This window comes from Narcine bancroftii, chromosome 8, assembly GCF_036971445.1.
Source record: "Narcine bancroftii isolate sNarBan1 chromosome 8, sNarBan1.hap1, whole genome shotgun sequence".
NCBI lineage: Eukaryota > Metazoa > Chordata > Chondrichthyes > Torpediniformes > Narcinidae > Narcine > Narcine bancroftii.
This window is the reverse complement of record NC_091476.1, coordinates 3414396-3433006: the sequence shown is the minus strand read 5'-3', so window position 1 is coordinate 3433006 and position 18611 is coordinate 3414396. Positions and strand designations below refer to the sequence as shown.

At 42.0% G+C, this 18611-nt stretch overlaps 1 protein-coding gene across 5 annotated transcripts in view; it reads right to left on the bottom strand.

Annotated features, from left to right (window-relative positions):
• The window catches only part of LOC138740263 (sorting nexin-13), a 114632-nt gene that overhangs the window by 57349 nt on the left and 38672 nt on the right, over nucleotides 1–18611 (bottom strand). For all 5 annotated transcript variants that reach the window (XM_069892633.1, XM_069892635.1, XM_069892632.1 and 2 more), the window contains 6 exons: nucleotides 16466–16547; nucleotides 13134–13350; nucleotides 8917–9059; nucleotides 4636–4777; nucleotides 3747–3799; nucleotides 2919–3124 (listed from right to left, as the gene is read on the bottom strand). In XM_069892633.1, the coding sequence (XP_069748734.1) occupies nucleotides 2919–3124; nucleotides 3747–3799; nucleotides 4636–4777; nucleotides 8917–9059; nucleotides 13134–13294 (705 nt within the window). In that variant the 5' untranslated portion in view covers nucleotides 13295–13350; nucleotides 16466–16547. The remainder of the gene's footprint in view (nucleotides 1–2918; nucleotides 3125–3746; nucleotides 3800–4635; nucleotides 4778–8916; nucleotides 9060–13133; nucleotides 13351–16465; nucleotides 16548–18611) is intronic.

The following is an 18611-nucleotide window of genomic DNA, read 5'->3' as shown; positions in this document are numbered from 1 at the left end:
GATCAGTACCCATGGATTGGTAGGTAGCTAATGTTACCCCACTATTTAAAAAGGGGAGTAGGGAAAAAGTGGGGAATTATAGGCCAGTGAGCCTTACATCAGTAGTGGGCAAAATGATAGAATCCATTATTAAGGATGTACTAGCGGAGCATATGACTAGCAGAGAAGGGATCAGATGGAGTCAACATGGATTTACAAAAGGTAAATCGTGCTTGACAAATCTATTGGAATTCTTTGAGATGGTGACAGGTAAAATAGATGGGGGAGAGCCAGTGGATGTGGTGTACCTGGACTTCCAAAAGGCCTTCAATAAGGTCCCGCATAAACGACTGGCTTCCAAAATCAAGGCTCATGGGATTGGGGGCAAAGTATTGATGTGGATTGAGAACTGGCTGGCAGGTAGAAGACAGAGAGTTGGGATAAATGGCTCGTTTTCTGAGTGGCAGGTGGTGACCAGTGGGGTGCCACAGGGATCTGTACTGGGACCCCAGCTGTTCACAATTTACATTAATGATTTGGATGAGGAGATTGGATGTAATATCTCCAAATTTGCAGATGACACTAAGCTAGGAGGGGTTGTGTGCACGGAAGAGGGGGGGTCAGGAAGCTCCAGTGTGATTTGGATAAATTGAGGGACTGGGCAGATACATGGCAAATGCACTACAATGTGGATCAATGTGAGGTTATCCACTTTGGTAATACAAACCGGAGGGCAGATTACTATTTGAATGGCCATCGATTAAGAGATGGGGAAGTGCAGAGAGACCTAGGGGTACTTGTACACCAGTCTCTGAAGGCGAGCATGCAGGTACAGCAGGCAGTTAAAAAGGCAAATGGTATGTTGGCCTTCATATCAAGAGGGTTTGAGTATAGGAACAAGGATACCTTACTGCAGCTGTACAAGGCCTTGGTGAGACCCCACCTGGAGTATTGTGTGCAGTTTTGGTCACCTTATCTAAGGAAGGATGTTCTTGCAATGGAGGGAGTGCAGAGGCGATTCACCAGGCTGATACCTGGAATGGCAGGAATGACTTATGAGGAAAGATTGCGCAAATTGAGATTGTACTCGCTGGAGTTTAGAAGATTGAGAGGGGATCTAATAGAGACATATAAAATTCTGGCAGGACTGGACAGAGTGGATGCAGATGGGATGTTTCCAATGGTGGGAAAATCCAGAACCCGGGGCCATGATTTGAGGATAATAGGCAATCCATTTAGGACCGAGATGAGGAGGAATTTCTTGACCCAGAGGGTGGTGAATCTGTGGAATTCATTGCCACAGAGGGCAGTAGAGGCAGGTTCATTAAATATATTTAAGAGGGAATTAGATATATTTCTTCAGTATAAGGGTATTAAAGGTTACGGAGAGAAGGCGGGGATGGGGTACTGAACTTTAAGATCAGCCATGATCTTGTTGAATGACGGAGCAGGCTCGAATGGTCGAATGACCTACTCCTGCTCCTATCTTCTATGTTTCTATATGTTTCTATGACTGTTCCATCCAGTTTTAATTTCTTGCATTATCAACAGTACAAAGAGGCCAATAGGGAGGATGGTCACACCAACTTACAATGCATGTTATCGAAGCCCCATCCTCAATACATAGACCTAGGCCATCTTGTTTAGGCAATGGCATCAATTCAGATACAGCTGTTGCTCTGTGCATTTTTGAGTGGACAGACAATTTTATTCATCTCATTGCCTTGAATGCTTCTGTGTTGCCCATCAGCTAATGATGGTTTTGTATACATTGAGCTAAACAAGGATGGAGCAGTCCCTCATAGGGCATTTTAGAGAGAGCAGCAATTGCTGAAGAGGCTTCCTCCAACAAATCTCTCCTGTAGGTAGAATGAATTGGTGCAGAGGGAAGGAAGCAGCTTTGTAACATGAAGAATGATGACACAAAATAAATCATCATTTAGAAATCGTGGAGAGGAGATGTACCAGGGTGACCGTACCAGGGTGCTGCCTAGATTGAAGAACATATCTTATGAGCAAAGGTTGAATGAACTCAGGCTTTTGTCTTTGGAGCGACAGAGAATGAGAGACAAATTAATATAGGTGCATAAGGTTATAAAAGGCACAGATAGGGTGGGCAACTGGCATATTTTTCCCAGGGTGGCGATGGCCAATACCAGCAAGGTGAATGGAGGAGAGTTTAGGGGAGATGTCAGAGGTGGGTTGTGTTTTTTTTATATATACACAGAGTGGTGAGTACCTGGAATGTATTGCTGGGGTGGTGGTGGAAGCTGGTACAATAGGAACATTTAAAAGACTCAGACAGGTACATGGATTCAAGAGGGCTATGGAGCATCATGGATCAAAGGGACTGTACTGTACTAGAATGTTCTATTGTTCTACCATCATATCAGATAATAAGCTTCAAAGACTTTGTCACTACCTGCAGTCAGTAGGAATTTTGGTGCATCTGTACATTTTACTTATGTACATGACAATAAATTCTTACGGGCAGCACGATTGGCATAGCAGTTAGTGCAGCGTTGTTACAGCTCCAGCGATTGGGACCAGGGTTTGAATTCTGCGCCATCTGTTGAGGTTTGTACATTTTCCCCACATCTATATGGGTTTTCCCCGGGGGCTCTGGTTTCCTCCCACCATTCAAAATGTACCAGGGATTGTAGGTTAATGGGGTGTAATTGGGCATAACGGACTCACGTTGAAAATACCTGTTACCGTGCTGTCTGTCTAAATTTTAAATCACATCAAATCAAGAGCAAACAGCAGAGATTGACTTTAATTTGGGCATCATGTACAGCACAGACATCATGGGCCAAATGGCCTCTTCCTATGCTGTATCATTTTGTGTTCTATTTCCCATCCCTTATAACATGCAGCCATTTTTTTTAAATTAAAAAAAAAGCACCAACTAACTAATTTTAGAGAAACTGCCAACAAACCTCATGGGATGGATTGAAATTGTCATCTTCAATGGAGTCATCTTCAGAGAAGGTACTGAGGGTCCTGAATGTCTCATTATGAAGGCAGGGACCATCAACTTCATCCATGTCCTGTGTTGATGAACCTGCAGTTTTGTCCCTCTTCTTTTTACATTTCTTGTAGACTTTATTAAACAACTTTTTCACCTTATGATGTGCTTGATACCCTTGAAAGGAACAAATATCCCACTGAACATTAAGTGCAATGAAACAAACTACTGAACCATGTCATGTCATCACAGGAACATCAATTAAGCACAGAACTCTAGCGGAGTTGTAAAAGAATTGTAAGAGACAAGAATGTTCCCATTCTCTCAAAAGATTCAAAGTGAGTAATTCAAGTACTTAGAATGTAAAATTTGCAGAAAATTGGTCAATGCACAATGGAAATGTCATAGAATCAAAATCAGAACCATAAAGCAATGTTGGGTCAAAGGCACTCAACACTAGCTCACTCTCTCTCAGGCAGGAGGAATCTGGATGATGGATGACATGAACCTGCAAGACTTTTGATGAATTGGCTCATGGAATAGATTTCTCTGCTCACATTTATCATGAATTCCAATCAATTGGACATTAATTCAGAAGCACAGGAAGTGCTGAAGGAGGCTGTCATGTGTATGCTGGACCGTATCTCCAGAAGTCGAGGATTGAAATAACCACAAAACAGATAAACCTTTTGCAAAGACTGCAGTCTTTCCCGTTTAACTCAAACTTCTGCAAGATCTACAAAATGACAGTGTTTTGGAAGGATAACTTACAAAACTGATTCTTTGATGAAATACTTACCACTTCTTCCCTTCAATTTCTTTTCCTTGTCCCCCTGTGTTACACTATACTCACTGCAAGAACGAAAACAGGAATACATCAGTGTTGCTGCCAGATGATGTGAACTTCTCCATAAATGTTAGTCACGGCTACATTGGCAATACTGCCACCTCTCAACACCACAAACCTGACCACAATGATCCAGACTAACTAACCAAAAACTGAGGAAGTACTCCACTGGCAGGGACAGTCTCCAGAGAGGGTCCCAACCTGACCCGCGCAGTTCCTCCAGCTTCTCTTTCTTTGCACAACAGTGATTGAGTCTGTTCTATGGAAAAGTTACAAACAACCTCATGTTACCCTTGCGTTGAAGAGGACAGAGGTTCTCTCCAAAGCCTAGCAAATATTCACACCAAGCCAACATGTCTAAAAACTAATTTGCTGTGTTCCACACAGTGGTGCCTGCACAAACATGATTTCATCAGACACTGTAGAACACGAGGCCATGAAAGTGCAAGTCCTTAACCGTACAGCCAACACATTTATCCAATGAGTGGAAGACTCAGACATTACCAGAAAGGCCCAGTCTCAGTCCCCACTCTATATCCAGCTGGGCATTACAAAATTTTACAGGTCGTCCCAATCTCGTATCAAGGACAAATAACAGTTCAGGAACACTGCTGGGTAGGTGTACGGCTCAGCATTTAGGGATGAGGCTGCATTTAGGGATGAGGCTGGTCCCGGTTGTGATACCTTCCTAAGTTGAATAGTTTGCTAATTATTCCAGACAGTCTGACTACATTTTATACAGGAACTCAATCCCAGAGGGTCCAAGGTCAAGGCAACCTTGAAAACAACAATTTATTCCCCTCTGGAGCCAAAAAGACAGATAGCTGGAGTCTCTACCCACCGATTGATTTTAATATTCTCCTCAGGAACATTCAGGACAATATTCTTCTCTTCAGGGGCAAGTGAATCTTGATCCAACAACTTGATCAGTGACTGGTTGATAAAGTCGGCCTCACAAACCATATTTATCGTTTCTTCCAAAACTGTCAGAGATCAAGGAAATCAATGAGGATAAATGTGAAAATACCCTGACAGTGAATACATTCTCCCTCACAATTTTCACTGTGCAATGTTCAATATTGATTTGAAACCTAGTTTACTGAAAATAATCGGCAACAAGTTACACAGAGGTGCCCAGAAACTTGATGGAAAAGGTAAGGGGATCTTAAAATAAGAAACAGCTGAGGTGAAGCGGGAGCGAAATTTGGGAACAAAGTATCTGAGTGTCGGCTCTTGGTGTCCGAAGGAATGCCTGCTATTAATGGGGTGTTTGAGTTCAAGCTTATTGTCATGTGTACCAAAATAGTGGGAAAGGTTGTTCTGCGAACAGTCTAGCTTGTCATCCCATCCACAAGTAAGACCCAGAACAGAAATATAGGAAGAGATACAGAGGTACAGCGAAAGATCCGTTTGTGCAGATCAAAGGCAGCATAATTTTACCAGCAGGAAAAAGAACTGTCCTTGAATAATCCTGCAGTGTGTGATCTCACACTCGCGAATCTTCTTCCCACTGGGAGGAGAGTGATGAGAGTGTGGCTGGGGTGAATCGTGGATATTGAAATGGCCAAATTGAATGGACAGACTAATCTTCATCCAGGAAGCCAAGGAAATTGAAAACGGGTATGAGAATTTTATATCTGAAGCACTGCCAGAACGGCCCATGTACACAGGGGTGAAAAGTGAAAAGGACTCAGGAAGAGTTAATATATGAATATCAGAATTCTGGAGAGGCTGAAGTTTACTCCAATCACCTGAGACTGAAGGGTATTCAAATAATAGATCCTAAACAAATCAGCTCCTGTCTGAGCAATGACATGGATATGCTCCAGTTCGCCAATCGCAGCAACAGGTCTGTGGCAGATGCCACTTCACTGGCTCTACACAAAGCCCTGGAGCACCTGGACAGCAAAGATGCTCTTTATCTTTTTTTTTTAAACTTTATTTAAGATTTTATAACATGAATAAAATAGAAGATTACATTTAAAAAGAATAAAAGTAAGATAATAAAATTACAGTACCACATCGGAAAACTAACCCCCCCCCAATAATTATTACACAACATTAATATCCTAACTTAAATAATTAGTCTAACCCCCCCCCCAAAATAAAGAGTGAAGAGTTAATAAAGTGAACAATATTATATATAAGGAAAAAAAAAGCCCACTTACCAAAAAAAAATGCTCTTTATCAACTAGTTTGGTATTTAACACCATCATCCCCTCAAAACTGATCAGTGAACTCAAGACCTGGGATTCAACACCCCTCTGTGTAATTGGATCATGGATTCCCTCAACTCCAGACCACAATCAGTGAGGATTGACAAGAACATCTCCACAATCTCCATCAGTTCTGGAGTACCACAGGGCTGTGTTCTTAGCCCCCTCCTCTACTCACTTTACACCTATGACTGTGTGGCTTGGTATGACAATAACATCATCAACAAATTTTCCGACAATACCACAGTAGTGGGTTGTGTAAAGAAAGGTGATGAGTCAACGTACAGGAGAGAGATTAGGCACTTTCAGGTGGCCAATTGCCCCGCTTATAAAGCCACATATTTTAGCAATATGCAGTTGTTGGGAGGCCACAACAGAATGTGCAGGAGGCGCAAGGTGAACTTTGTTACCCTCCTCCGAGAGAGATAATCATCACAGCACAGTGGCCTCCCCAACCATCTGAATGCAGCCGCCAAAAAGCGCCTGCATTCGGGATGACTGTCAGCGCGGGGACTGCAGGGCTAGAGCAGCCGGCGGGGGAGAAGGGGACTGGAGCGGCCAGCGGGGGAGAACAGAGGCTGGCTGAAACAATGCCGGTACCCGACTCGATTGCCATACTCACTTGCCGGCTGCCCCATCTCCCTTCTCCCCCAGCGGCTGCCCCAGCCGCCCCAGCCCCCTTCCCCCCCCGCCAGGGGGCAGAGCGATCAGTGTGGGGACACTCCATGGGGGATGTCCCCACGCTGATAGCCCATGCTGGCTGTCCCAGCTGACAGCCAGCCATCCTATCTTGTCAGCCCAAGGGACAGGAGCCGGAATGCACTCAGAAAGCACTATGCTTTTAGCACTGCCTCCTGAACGGCAAATCAAAGGGCCGTTTTCTCTTCTTCAGTCGCATTCTTAGCGGAGAATACACCTGAAGAAGCCTAATGAAACCTTGGCCGAATTATGCACCAACAACCTCACACTCAATGTCAGTGAAACTAAGGAGCTGATTGTTGACTTCAGGAAGGCCAGAGGTATCTAATCCAGTGATCAATGGGGGATCAGAGGTGGAGAGGGTGACCAAATTTACATTCTTGGGAGTCACGATCTCGGAGGATCTTTCCTGGACCTAACACTAATGGCATTGTGAAGAAAGCACGTCAGTTCCTCTACTTCCTCAGGAGTTTGCGGATGTTTGATATGACAACAGAAACCTTGGCAAATTTCTATAGATGTGCAGTGGAAAGTGTGCTGACCGGCTGCATCACGATCTGGTATGGGAACACCAATACCTCTGAGCGTAAAGCCCTCCAAAAGGTAGAGAACACAGCCCAGGACACCACAGACAAAATTCTCCCCCTATTGAGAACATCTATAGGGAACACTGCTGTCAGAGAGCAATCATCAAGGACCCACACCATCCAGCACACACTCTGTTTTCACTGCTGCCATCAGAAAAGTGGTATCGGTGCCACAAGACTCGCACCACCTGGTTCAGAAACAGCTGCTACCACTCCTCAACAATAAACTCAATCAGGGGCTCATTTAAATTTTAAATCTAGACATACAGCGTGGGAATATGTATTTCTGCCCATGAGTCCGTGCCACCCAACTTACTCCCCTGGTACATTTTTGAACAGAGCTCCTGGAGAAAACCCATGCAGACACAGGGAGAACGTACAAACTCCTTACAGACAGCGCCGGATTTGAACCTGGTCCCAACCATGGGTGCTGTAAAGGTGTTGCGCTAACCGCTATGCAAACCGTGCTGTCCCTTAAGGACTCTTACTTGTGGACTTTATTGATTTTTAAAATTCCATCTGTACAGTATAGTCAGTTACTTTGCATTCGCTATCTGTTTACAGTTCTTTATTTATTTATATGTTTACTCTATGTACAGTATTTTTTGCACTACTAATTAGTGGTAATTCTGTCTCGCCCACAGGAAAAAAGAATCTCAGGGTTATATGTGATGTCATGTATGTGCTCTGACAATAAATCGGAAATCAATCAGGGTCAATCGATAACTGAGGCAAATAGACACACACCATCTGTTTAAGTCTTATTTCTATGTAATATTCTGTTTTGTCGTGTAAATATATAAAGCGCAGGTCTTTCACATTCAGAATGATAGCAAAATACCAAATGTAATGTGGGAGATACGTGAGCATGGTGGAAAATTGAGCAAAGTCCTCCTGGAAATTTCAGCAGGAATTCTCAATGCAAACGCTTTTGAATTTTGAATGTATTTGGTACTGTGGAATTTTAGACGGGAGGTCTTCAACTCTACAATAGTGTTTGCACATTCTCTATGGAAGAATGTGGTTTTGCTGGAAAGGTGTCAAAGAGATGGACCAGGATGTTTTCTGCATTGGAGCATTTCAGTTATAAGAAGAGATTGGCTAATTTACAACAAAACACAAAAATGCTGGAGGAACTCAGCAGGTCATGCAACATCCATGGAAATCAAAAAGCAGTTCTGGACCTGATCTGTGTTTCCTTACCTGAGGCAGAGGAGGCTGAGAGAAGACTTGAGAGAGGAATATGGTGAGAGGGACTGTTGGAGTAGAGGGCAGCACCCATGGTAGTAAAGGGGAACCAACATCTCGAGCTTGAAACATCCCATGGATGCTGCGTGACCTGCTGAGTTTCTCCAGCACATTTGGGTATTGCAAATATAAGCAGAAGGTGACAAAGAGGACGTTTAGAAGGTGAACCTTTTCCATTCAAAGAATGGCTGGAATCTGGAATGGGTGGTGATGAAGGCAGACAGTCTGACATTATCTAGGCAAGCATTTGAATCATCAAAGCTGCAGATCAAATGCAGGAAGTAACAATGGTCATCATGGATCTAATGGGCTGAAAGGCCTGTTTCTGTACCATGACCAATTACCTTTAGCTCAGCCAGTATCGACACCTACCTTTCAGTGCAACAACTTCCTGCATCACAAGTTGGTGACACTTTACTTTCCATACGGAATCTGGAAGCAGATTGTGTATCAGGGCTTCTGCAGTCCTCCTCAGAAAATTCACCTCTTCCTCTCGAGTCTGGAAAATCTTTTCTCTACAATATACGATTATGAGGTTTTATTAAAAAAAAGACAAACCAAAATAATATCCGGGACTATAGTTAGTTAAAAATATCCTGAGGAAAATCTATCATTAAGTCTGAAATGATATCACTGAGACTTTAATGTTGATGAGCATTGGATCCTGTGGTGTTACACACAGACCCAGTAAAGTCCAACTTCCATCTTTGCCTCTTGATGTAATGAAAGGAGTTATGGATACGAGGTAAGGAAGGATGATGTTGTGGCAGCACGTTTAGCGTAATGTTTAGCGCAATGCTGTTACAGCACCAGTGACTGGGGTTTAAATCCGGCGCTGTCTGAAAGGAGTCTGCATGCTCTCCCTACGTCTGTGTGGGTTGTCCCTGGGGGCTTTGGTTTCTTCTCACTGTTGTGCTGGAGTGGGTTTACACAGGTTGGCACAGCATTGTGGGCTGACGGACCTGTTCTAAGTTATAAATGTTAATCGATTTGCTCTCTCTCTAAAGGCATGTATTTATATATATATGCAGTTGCTTGAAGAAGTTATTGCAATTGTTGATGTAACTACAAGTCTGCCTTTTACCACCTCCCCTCCCCCACCCCCATTCAGAGGCAGATGGGGACAAGACAGACTGGAATTTTTCAATGGATTAAACAGCAAAAAAACCTGCAGATACTGAAAGTCTGAAATAAAAACAAATGATGGAAGTACTCAGCAGCTGAGGGAAACAGAGGTGATGTTTCAGGTCAATGACCTTTTACAAGACCAGAGTGCAACAGCATTTATTAATTTTACTTCAGCATTAAATAAATGCCTGGTTCTGGTCAAAGAAGGGAATTTATCAATTAATAGGCCTTACACTATTTATGATTATCCATTTAATGGCAAGATTTGATTATGAGGAGGGCCTCAGAAGCATTTCACATGTTGAAAGGCCTGGCCAGAATAGATGTGCCACTGTTGTTGTCTATGATAGGGAAGTAACGACAAGAGGACACAGCTACAGGATTGAAGAAACCCCATTAAAACAGAGTGTGGAGGAATTTCTTCAGCCAGAGAGTGGTGAACCTCTGGAATTTGCTACCATGGGCGGCTGTGGAGGCTAAGTCACTGGGTGTGTTTAAGGCAGGGATTGATAGGTACCTGAATAGTTAGGGCATCAAAGGTTAAGGGAAGAAAGCGGGGAGTGGGGAGAGTGGGAAAATGGTCAGCTCGTGATCGAACAGTGGGGTAGGTGTGACAGGCTGAATAGCCTCCTTCTGCTCCTATATCTTATTATCAGCCTGAATTAATAAAGTTAGTGTGAAAAGAAAGTTTGGTATTTCTCTCCAGTAAATGTAGATGATACATTGATAATAAGAACCATAAAAGGGATAAACATTCAACCAATGTTTAAGAAAAATAATTGGACGGATACATGAATAGGATGGATTGAGGGATGAGTGTAGGTAGGGGATTTTGGTCGACATGGGCAAGTTGGGGCGAAGATCTGTTTCCATGCTGAAGGACTCGATAATGGGTAAATTTCAAAACACATTGGAACAGAAAGTAAAACCTAGTGATAATAGGACTTACTGACTTCTTTTTACTTATGTTCACACTTAAATTTTTTTATTTTTCACACTATGAACCATATTGACCAAATTACACACAAACATTTCCCTCTTGAATATACACAGTGTCATTTGAGGTGGAATGAGCCTGTCAGTGTGCAGATTTGGTTTCTCTGGCAAAAGAAATACCAGGCAGATAGATCCCTGGGATGAAAGAGTTATTGAAAAGATTTCAGAAGAAGTGAAGTTGTTGAGAAACACAACATCCTGAGAAGGGTTGATGGATGGATGCGAGACTGAAGGCTCCAAGGCAAGAGTTCCCTCAGTTTGGCCATTTAGGTGATTTTTTTTCTATATCCAGTGAATTGTAAATCTTTGGAATCCTCCCTCAAAGGACAAGGTAAGTCTATTCAAGGATGAGCTAGGTTCACTTTTGAGCATGAAGAGAATCAGGCAAGTTTAGGGTTGGGCAGGAAATGAAAGAGGCATGGGATAAACAACAATCATCCTACGTTACGGAGCATTAGGTCTGCCTTTGCTTGTGCTTCTCATAGATCGTTACACCACAATACTTAAAGTACAACGATGAGGGAAATTATTACTGGCTTGGTCTCATGTTGTGACTTGCATCAAGAATGGTTTTCAGAACCACATTTCTTTCTAACTAGGAGCATATTTCATTGGCAAGGACAAAGTTAACCCTTTATGTACCAGCCACAATATGTGTTTAGGGGAGGGAAAATTCTTTATACTTTCAGTATTCAGATCTCTTCTCTGAATGTCTTGATTTCTCATCACCATATCAAGATAAATGTCTCAGTGGGACAGCTGCCAGCTTTGTAGGTATGTAAAGAATTTTCAAAATAGAAGAGGGAAGGGAGAAGAATTCCATTTGGAGATAATGACAGAATAGAGTTGATAAAATAGGTAGGCGTTGTAAAGATAAATGCAGAAGTTTCACCAGAGGCTCTTACTAAAAAGAACATAGGATATTACAGCATAGAACAGGCCCTTCAGCCCATGACATTGTGTCTACCTGTATGAACCTACTCCACAACAAGCTAAACCTTCCCTACCACACACCCACAATCATCCATTTTTCTGGAAGAATATCAGATTTTTTTTGAATGGACATGTCATGAGAGAGACAGAGCATTTAAAACGTTGTACTGGGGTTCAGCAAGCACGGTGGTTGTCACAAGACTAGTATCCAGATACCTGGACTGTTCATCTGCCAAAGTAAGTTCATTTTAATTTTTTAATTTAAATTTACATTTTTAATTTTTAAAATGTAATTTTAAAAAAATTTAGACATACAACACAATAACAGACCCTTTCAACCCATGGGCCCGATGCTGCCCAATTACACCCAATTGATCTACAACCCCCGGTGCATTTTTGAACAGAGGGAGGAAACAGGAGCCCCCGGAAAAACCCAAGTAGATATCGGGAGAATGTACGAACTCCTTACAGAGAGTGCGGGATTCGAACCCGGGTCTCAATCACTGGTGCTGTAACAGTGTTGCGCTAACTGCTATGCTAAGCATGTCAGATTGGGAATTGAAATTCAAACAACTGAATACCGTATATTTCGGTGTACAAGTCAATTTGTAAAACCCTAAAAAAAACACTTATGTTAAATATACCTTTGACTTCTTAAAACTCACTGAAAAAAACAGAATGATGTCTTCGGCATATAAGACGATGTTAGAAGCACCTCCCCTCCATCGGCGCTGCCGCTCCCCAACACCTCCCCACCACTGGGCGCCGCTAAAACCCTGAGATTGCCGTCACTGCTCCTGCCTGATAGGCCAAGGTTCCTGCTCCCACCGGGAGCACGATGTGGCCATTCCAGCTCTGTGGGCTGTCGCTGCAGCTGCCTGATAGGCCGAGGTTATTTTTTACTTACTTAATTTACAGCTTTGTTACTTGCGATTGAGGTGTTTTTAAAAATGTTGAGTTGTTCCTGGGAGACCCGGACAGCCCGAAAAATAAGGATCGACTTATTTTTGATCCAGAATTTTCTTGTACTTGACTCATTTTCCGTGTTTCCTCCATTCAAATCAGTTCTACCTCACCAGACATTCTTCGTCCGCATTCACCACCTTTTGTGCCATTCAATCTCACTTCATCTCTACCTGATTTGCTATTTTTTTCCCTCTACCAACCCCCTTCTAAAACTTAATCTATGTCCAATTTCCACCGTTCCCTAATTCTGGTACAAAAATGTAATAGAGGAAGCAGTAGTTTTGTTTCTCCCTCTATGGATGTTGCCTAGCCTCCTGAGTATTTGTTCCATCTTCTGTGTTGTACCAGTAGTTAGGATCATTTCAGACTTGTGGGATGTATTCTCCAAATCCAAAATTAAAATGAGAAAAAGGGTTGATGTTTGATGAAAAAAAAACACAGAGGGGCAGTGTCAGGAAGAAATTAGAAATGTCTAAACGATGAATAAATCCAAGAGAACCTCCGGGTGGACGGGGTTCGTTCTTATTTTATCTATAGATCCAATAGTTTTTAGAAACTTATCATACCTGTTGTTTTCCTTCTTGGCACTTTGTAAATGGTTGGTAAGGATTTGAATCAATCCAAGTTCAATTCTAGTGAAGTTCAGATTCCTGATTCTCTTCACTGCAAGATCCACGGATGCATTAAACTCATCAAGTAGGATGCTGTAGAGCGGTTGGTCAGCCATGGCCTCAGGAGGGTTGTACCACAACAAGATGAATTGGGAGTAACTGCAATCAAACACTTGAGAGGAACAACAATCCATTTAACACCATCATACTTGATCAGACTAAAGTCCACTACAAGAATCTTGGAAACATTTCTACACAAAGTAGTAAAAATAGAGCTCAGTCCTCCACTATTGGTAATTATGCTGGATTTGTTTAAAATTCTAAATTTTAGATTTTTTTCATTTACACAAAGCATTCCAGGCCAATGACCCAAGTCAGGTAAATAGAGTTAATTTGCAGTTCACTGACTGATGCAACTAGCCTTAGAAATACTTACTTCTGCTCCTATAATTTTATTATAAAATATTAGGAAATAATTACATAAAATAGCTAACACTATAATTTGCAAAACCAACACTCAATAATTGGAGCAACTGAATGTTCCCTTTTAAAATATCTTCATTATCAAAGACATTTTTATCTCTGTGAATTATCAATATGTAGACAAGCCTGCAGAGTATGCATATGGTTGAAGAATGCCCTGAGATTACAAAGTGAACATGTACAGGGGATAAATTGACTAAGAAAAAATGGACTGGCCTGGGGTGTTCCCTGTACCCCTGCCAATCTGGATCAAATCTTGAAGAAGCATGCAGAAGTCAAAATCACATTTCCAGCTAATTAACTATGCCAGTGGAAAGTTGGTAGAGTCTCTCTCTCACACACAGACACACACACACACCCATACACAGACACTCACACACCCATACACAATCTTAAATTGAAAAGGACAAAGACAGACCAGATGTCAAGATGGAATGGCTTTCTTGGATGCTGGGATTGTCCTAATGGTGGTGAGAGAAAGATTTCACAGCCCTTCTCACTCCTGCCTTTACCAACAGCCACTCATGTGCACTTCAATTGGAAAGTGAAACGAGGGAATGGGAGGATGAGAAGCAGGAAGCCTTACTCACTTTGCCGTTTGGAGAAGGAAAGTTCACCCTCATGCACCAGCCTGCCAAGTCATCAGATTTTCCAAATCACATAGAGAACTGAAATTGTTCCCTATATCATCCACCCCTCTCACAGGCACCATTTCCTATGGTTGGCGCTTCTAATTTTAAAACTCTGATCTTTTCAATTATAGATTTTGCTCTAATGAACCCCCACCCCTTGTTCACCAGCAGGAAGTGCTCACTTAAAGAATATTGGCAGCATTCATTTCGATAGAACCAAGTGTGTGAAGTGATTTTACCCAGGAGGCAGTGCCTCTCCTGCGATGCTATGATGAACTAAAGACCGATTTCTTACCCACCGACTTTTACTTTTGTTCTTTGAATAACACAGGGAAGAAAATAAGTAATGGATTTTAATAGACTTCTTCAAATACTTCTCCATCTTTGTGTCAAGGAGTTATTTCTGCTGTAATTTTTTACGCCACAACAGGCAAGAGATTATTGGCACTTTCTGGATGGTGAAGTTACAAGACTATAACATCAAACCAGCATTCGGATGTTCCTTCAAACATTCCGCATGGTTAGTGGGAGAAGTGGAGCAGAAGCATCACTGTGTGGAATGAACACTGGACGCACAGCAAAAAAGTTGATTTCAGCCTTTACAAAGTTGATTCTGTGAAGCTTGGAAAACTAGAGGCTTTAAAATTTAGGGATTCTCAGGTGGGTGCATGGATGTGAGAAAAATAGAAGACTGTGGGCTGTGAGGTCAGGAAGGATTGGATTTATGTGGAGTAGGTCAGTACACAAGCTAGCAATGGATAACACTAGTCAATAATTGTTTTTAAAACAATTGGGGATTATGACAGACAATTTCAAGATAAACACAAAGATAATTTCAGATTTTCCAAATCACATCAAAGTTGGAGAAACATTAACTTTTATTGAATTTAGTATGTTTAATCATATAAGGATGTTGACACATTGCATTAGTTCAACTGACCTAAAAATGTTTTCCTGCTGATTTTCGTTTGTACTCAACATCTGATGCCTCTCCTGTCAGTGTCCAACAATAGTTGGCCTGCATAGATGGATTCCAGTTGCCCCAATACCGCTTTTCCATGGTCGCAATGTCCTGGTGAAATCCATTGCTAGCTTGTAAATAAATCCAAGATAACGGAATATGCCTGGAATGTACTCATTTGAAAACCTCTATAGTCAATCCAAACCAAATGAGGCCAACGTAGAACAGTAAAGCATAATACAGGCTCTTTGGCCCAGAATGTTGTGCTGACCTACTCCACATAAATCCAATCCTTCCTGACCTCACAGCCCACAATCTTCTATTTTTCTCACATCCATGCACCCACCTGAGAATCCCTAAATTTTAAAGGCTCTAGTTTTCCAAGCTTCACAGAATCAACTTTGTAAATGCTGAACTCAACTTTTTTGCTGTGCGTCCAGTGTTCATTCCACACAGTGATGCTTCTGCTCCACTTCTCCCACTAACCATGCGAAATGTTTGAAGGAACATCCGAATGCTGGTTTGATGTTATAGTCTTGTAACTTCACCATCCAGAAAAGTGCCAATAATCTCTTGCCTGTTGTGGCGTAAAAAATTACAGCAGAAATAACTCCTTCACACAAAGATGGAGAATTATTGGAAGAAGTCTATTAAAATCCATTACTTATTTTCTTCCCTGTGTTATTCAAAGAACAAAAGTAAAAGTCGGTGGGTAAGAAATCGGTCTTCGTCACTGACTGAACCAAGATCAGCGGGGAAGACGTCCAAGTGCGAGTGCAGAAAATGAGTTTTCAACGACATGTTGCCCTTTATGGCTTTGCATGTGTAAAGCATGTTAAAATATGACAGAAAAAATCACAAAAATAGGATATATTTTTAAAAGAAACAGCCCCTAATCTATAAAATACACCTATAGGTGTTCAGGAAGAAAAATCTTCATTGTTCAGTGTAATTCTACATTTTTCTATGCTGAGGGTGAGTTCCAGTCCTGGGCTGTTGGGCACAGGAACAGGAAAGTCCAACGTGGGAAGTGAATTGTTCTGTAATTTCTCATTATGTGATAGATGATCAATTATTAAAGTAACACCAAGCTATGAACTTAATAGTGTATAACTCCATAAACATCATGATACAAATAAAACCAAGGCTTATGTGCTATCTCGTTTGCATGAAACAAATGCACAAAGGAATTCTGTACTTCACAGACTTACCTTTCTTTAGTGACTGATAAAAGGCTGAATTTGCAACTTTTCCATCTGTCACATCGCCTTGGCTCTCAGGTTGCTTCACTTCCTGTAGGTAAATCAGTTATTGAATTAATATTGTTTTAAAAATTAATACACATAGGATACTTTAAACAACTATTGCTTGCATCATAGGTAGTGCAGGTGTGGAGAGGGGGAAGGTTATGAATTGCTCCAAAGTGCACAATCTCACAACTTATCTCTCATTACATTGAACTGATTTTGCAAAATAAGAGGTAGAGGTTGATATAATTGTGACTTTTAAAAGTCATTTAGACAGGTACATGGTGGAAAAGGTTTAGATGGATACGGACCAAATGGAAGTAAATGGGACTAGCTCAGGTACGCAACGTGGCTAGCATGAACAGGCTGGGAAGATGGGCCTGTTTCTGCATTGGATAATTCTACAACTCTAAAATTATGAGGCCAAAGTAATTCATCTTGCCCTTCAACCAAAAGGTAGTACATTCCTTAAATTCTTAGACAAGGTCAATGTCATAGGCTCTTTCCCAAAGTAGGTGAAACTAAAACAAGGTGAAGGGAAAAATTTCACACAGAGAGTGGTGGGTATATGGAACGAGCTGCCAGAGGATGTGGTAGAAGCGGGAACAACTGTTAGAGTCAAAAGACTTTTGGACGGGTACATGGATAGGAAAGGTTTAGAGGGATATGAGCCAAACACAGGTAGATCAGGCTAGCTGGGTTCATTAGACCACAGGATATAGGAGCAGAAATAGGCTATCCTGCCATCAAGTCAGCCTTGCCATTTAATCATGAGCTGATCTGTTTTCCCACTCAGTCCACTCCCTGCCTTCTTGATGCCCTGGATAATCAAGAACCTATCAATCTCTGCCTTAAATACACTTAATGACTTGGACTTCACAAAAGTTCCACTGATTCACCTCCCTCTGGCTAAAGAAATTCATCCACATCTCTATTTGCAGATGACACTAAGCTAGGAGGGGTTGTGTGCACTGAAGAGGGGGTCAGGAAGCTCCAGTGTGATTTGGATAAATTGGGGGACTGGGCAGATACAAGGCAAATGCACTACAATGTGGATAAATGTGAGGTTATCCACTTTGGTCATACAAACCAGAGGGCAGACTATTATTTGAATGGCAATCGATTGGGAGATGAGGAAGTGCAGAGACCTAGGGCTTCTTGTGCACCAGTCACTGATGGCGAGCATGCAGGTACAGCAGGCGGTTAAAAAGGCAAATGGTATGTTGGCCTTCATATCAAGAGGATTTGAGTATAGGAATAAGGATACCTTACTGCAGTTGTACAGAGCCTTGGTGAGACCCCACCTGGAGTATTGTGTGCAGATTTGGTCGCCTTATCTAAGGAAGGATGTTCTTGTAATGGAGGGAGTGCAGAGGCGATTCACCAGGCTGATACCTGGAATGGCAGAAATGACTTATGAGGAAAGATTGCGCAAATTGGGATTGTACTCGCTGGAGTTTAGAAGATTGAGAGGGGATCTCATAGAGACATATAAAATTCTGGCAGGACTGGACAGAATGGATGCAGATGGGATGTTTCTAATGGTGGGGGAGTCCAGAACCCGGGGCCATGGTTCAAGGATAATAGGCAATCCATTTAGGACCGAGATGAGGAGGAATTTCTTGACCCAGAGGGTGGTGAATCTGTGGAATTCATTGCCACAGAGGGCAGTAGAGGCAGGTTCATTAAATATATTTAAGAGGGAATTAGATCTATTTCTTCAGTATAAGGGTATTAAAGGTTACGGAGAGAAGGCGGGGACGAGGTACTGAACTTTAAGATCAGCCATGATCCCGTTGAATGGCGGAGCAGGCTCGAAGGGTCGAATGACCTACTCCTGCTCCTGTCTTTTATGTTTCTATGTTGAGTGCATCCATTTCACTCCTAAGGTTGTGATGATAACGATTCATTTTCGTGTCATTATACCAGTAAACTAGCCAATGGAAATCAACCAGCATCAACTGGAAGTTTCCATATAGTGGAATTCAAATCAACAGCAACACTGTTCTACAACCAACTGTTAAAAAGTGTTCCACATATTCACAGCTTTGTATAAAACCTCTTGTTGAGTCTACTGATGCATGATCGAAGGCTCCTGTAGTGTCTGCCT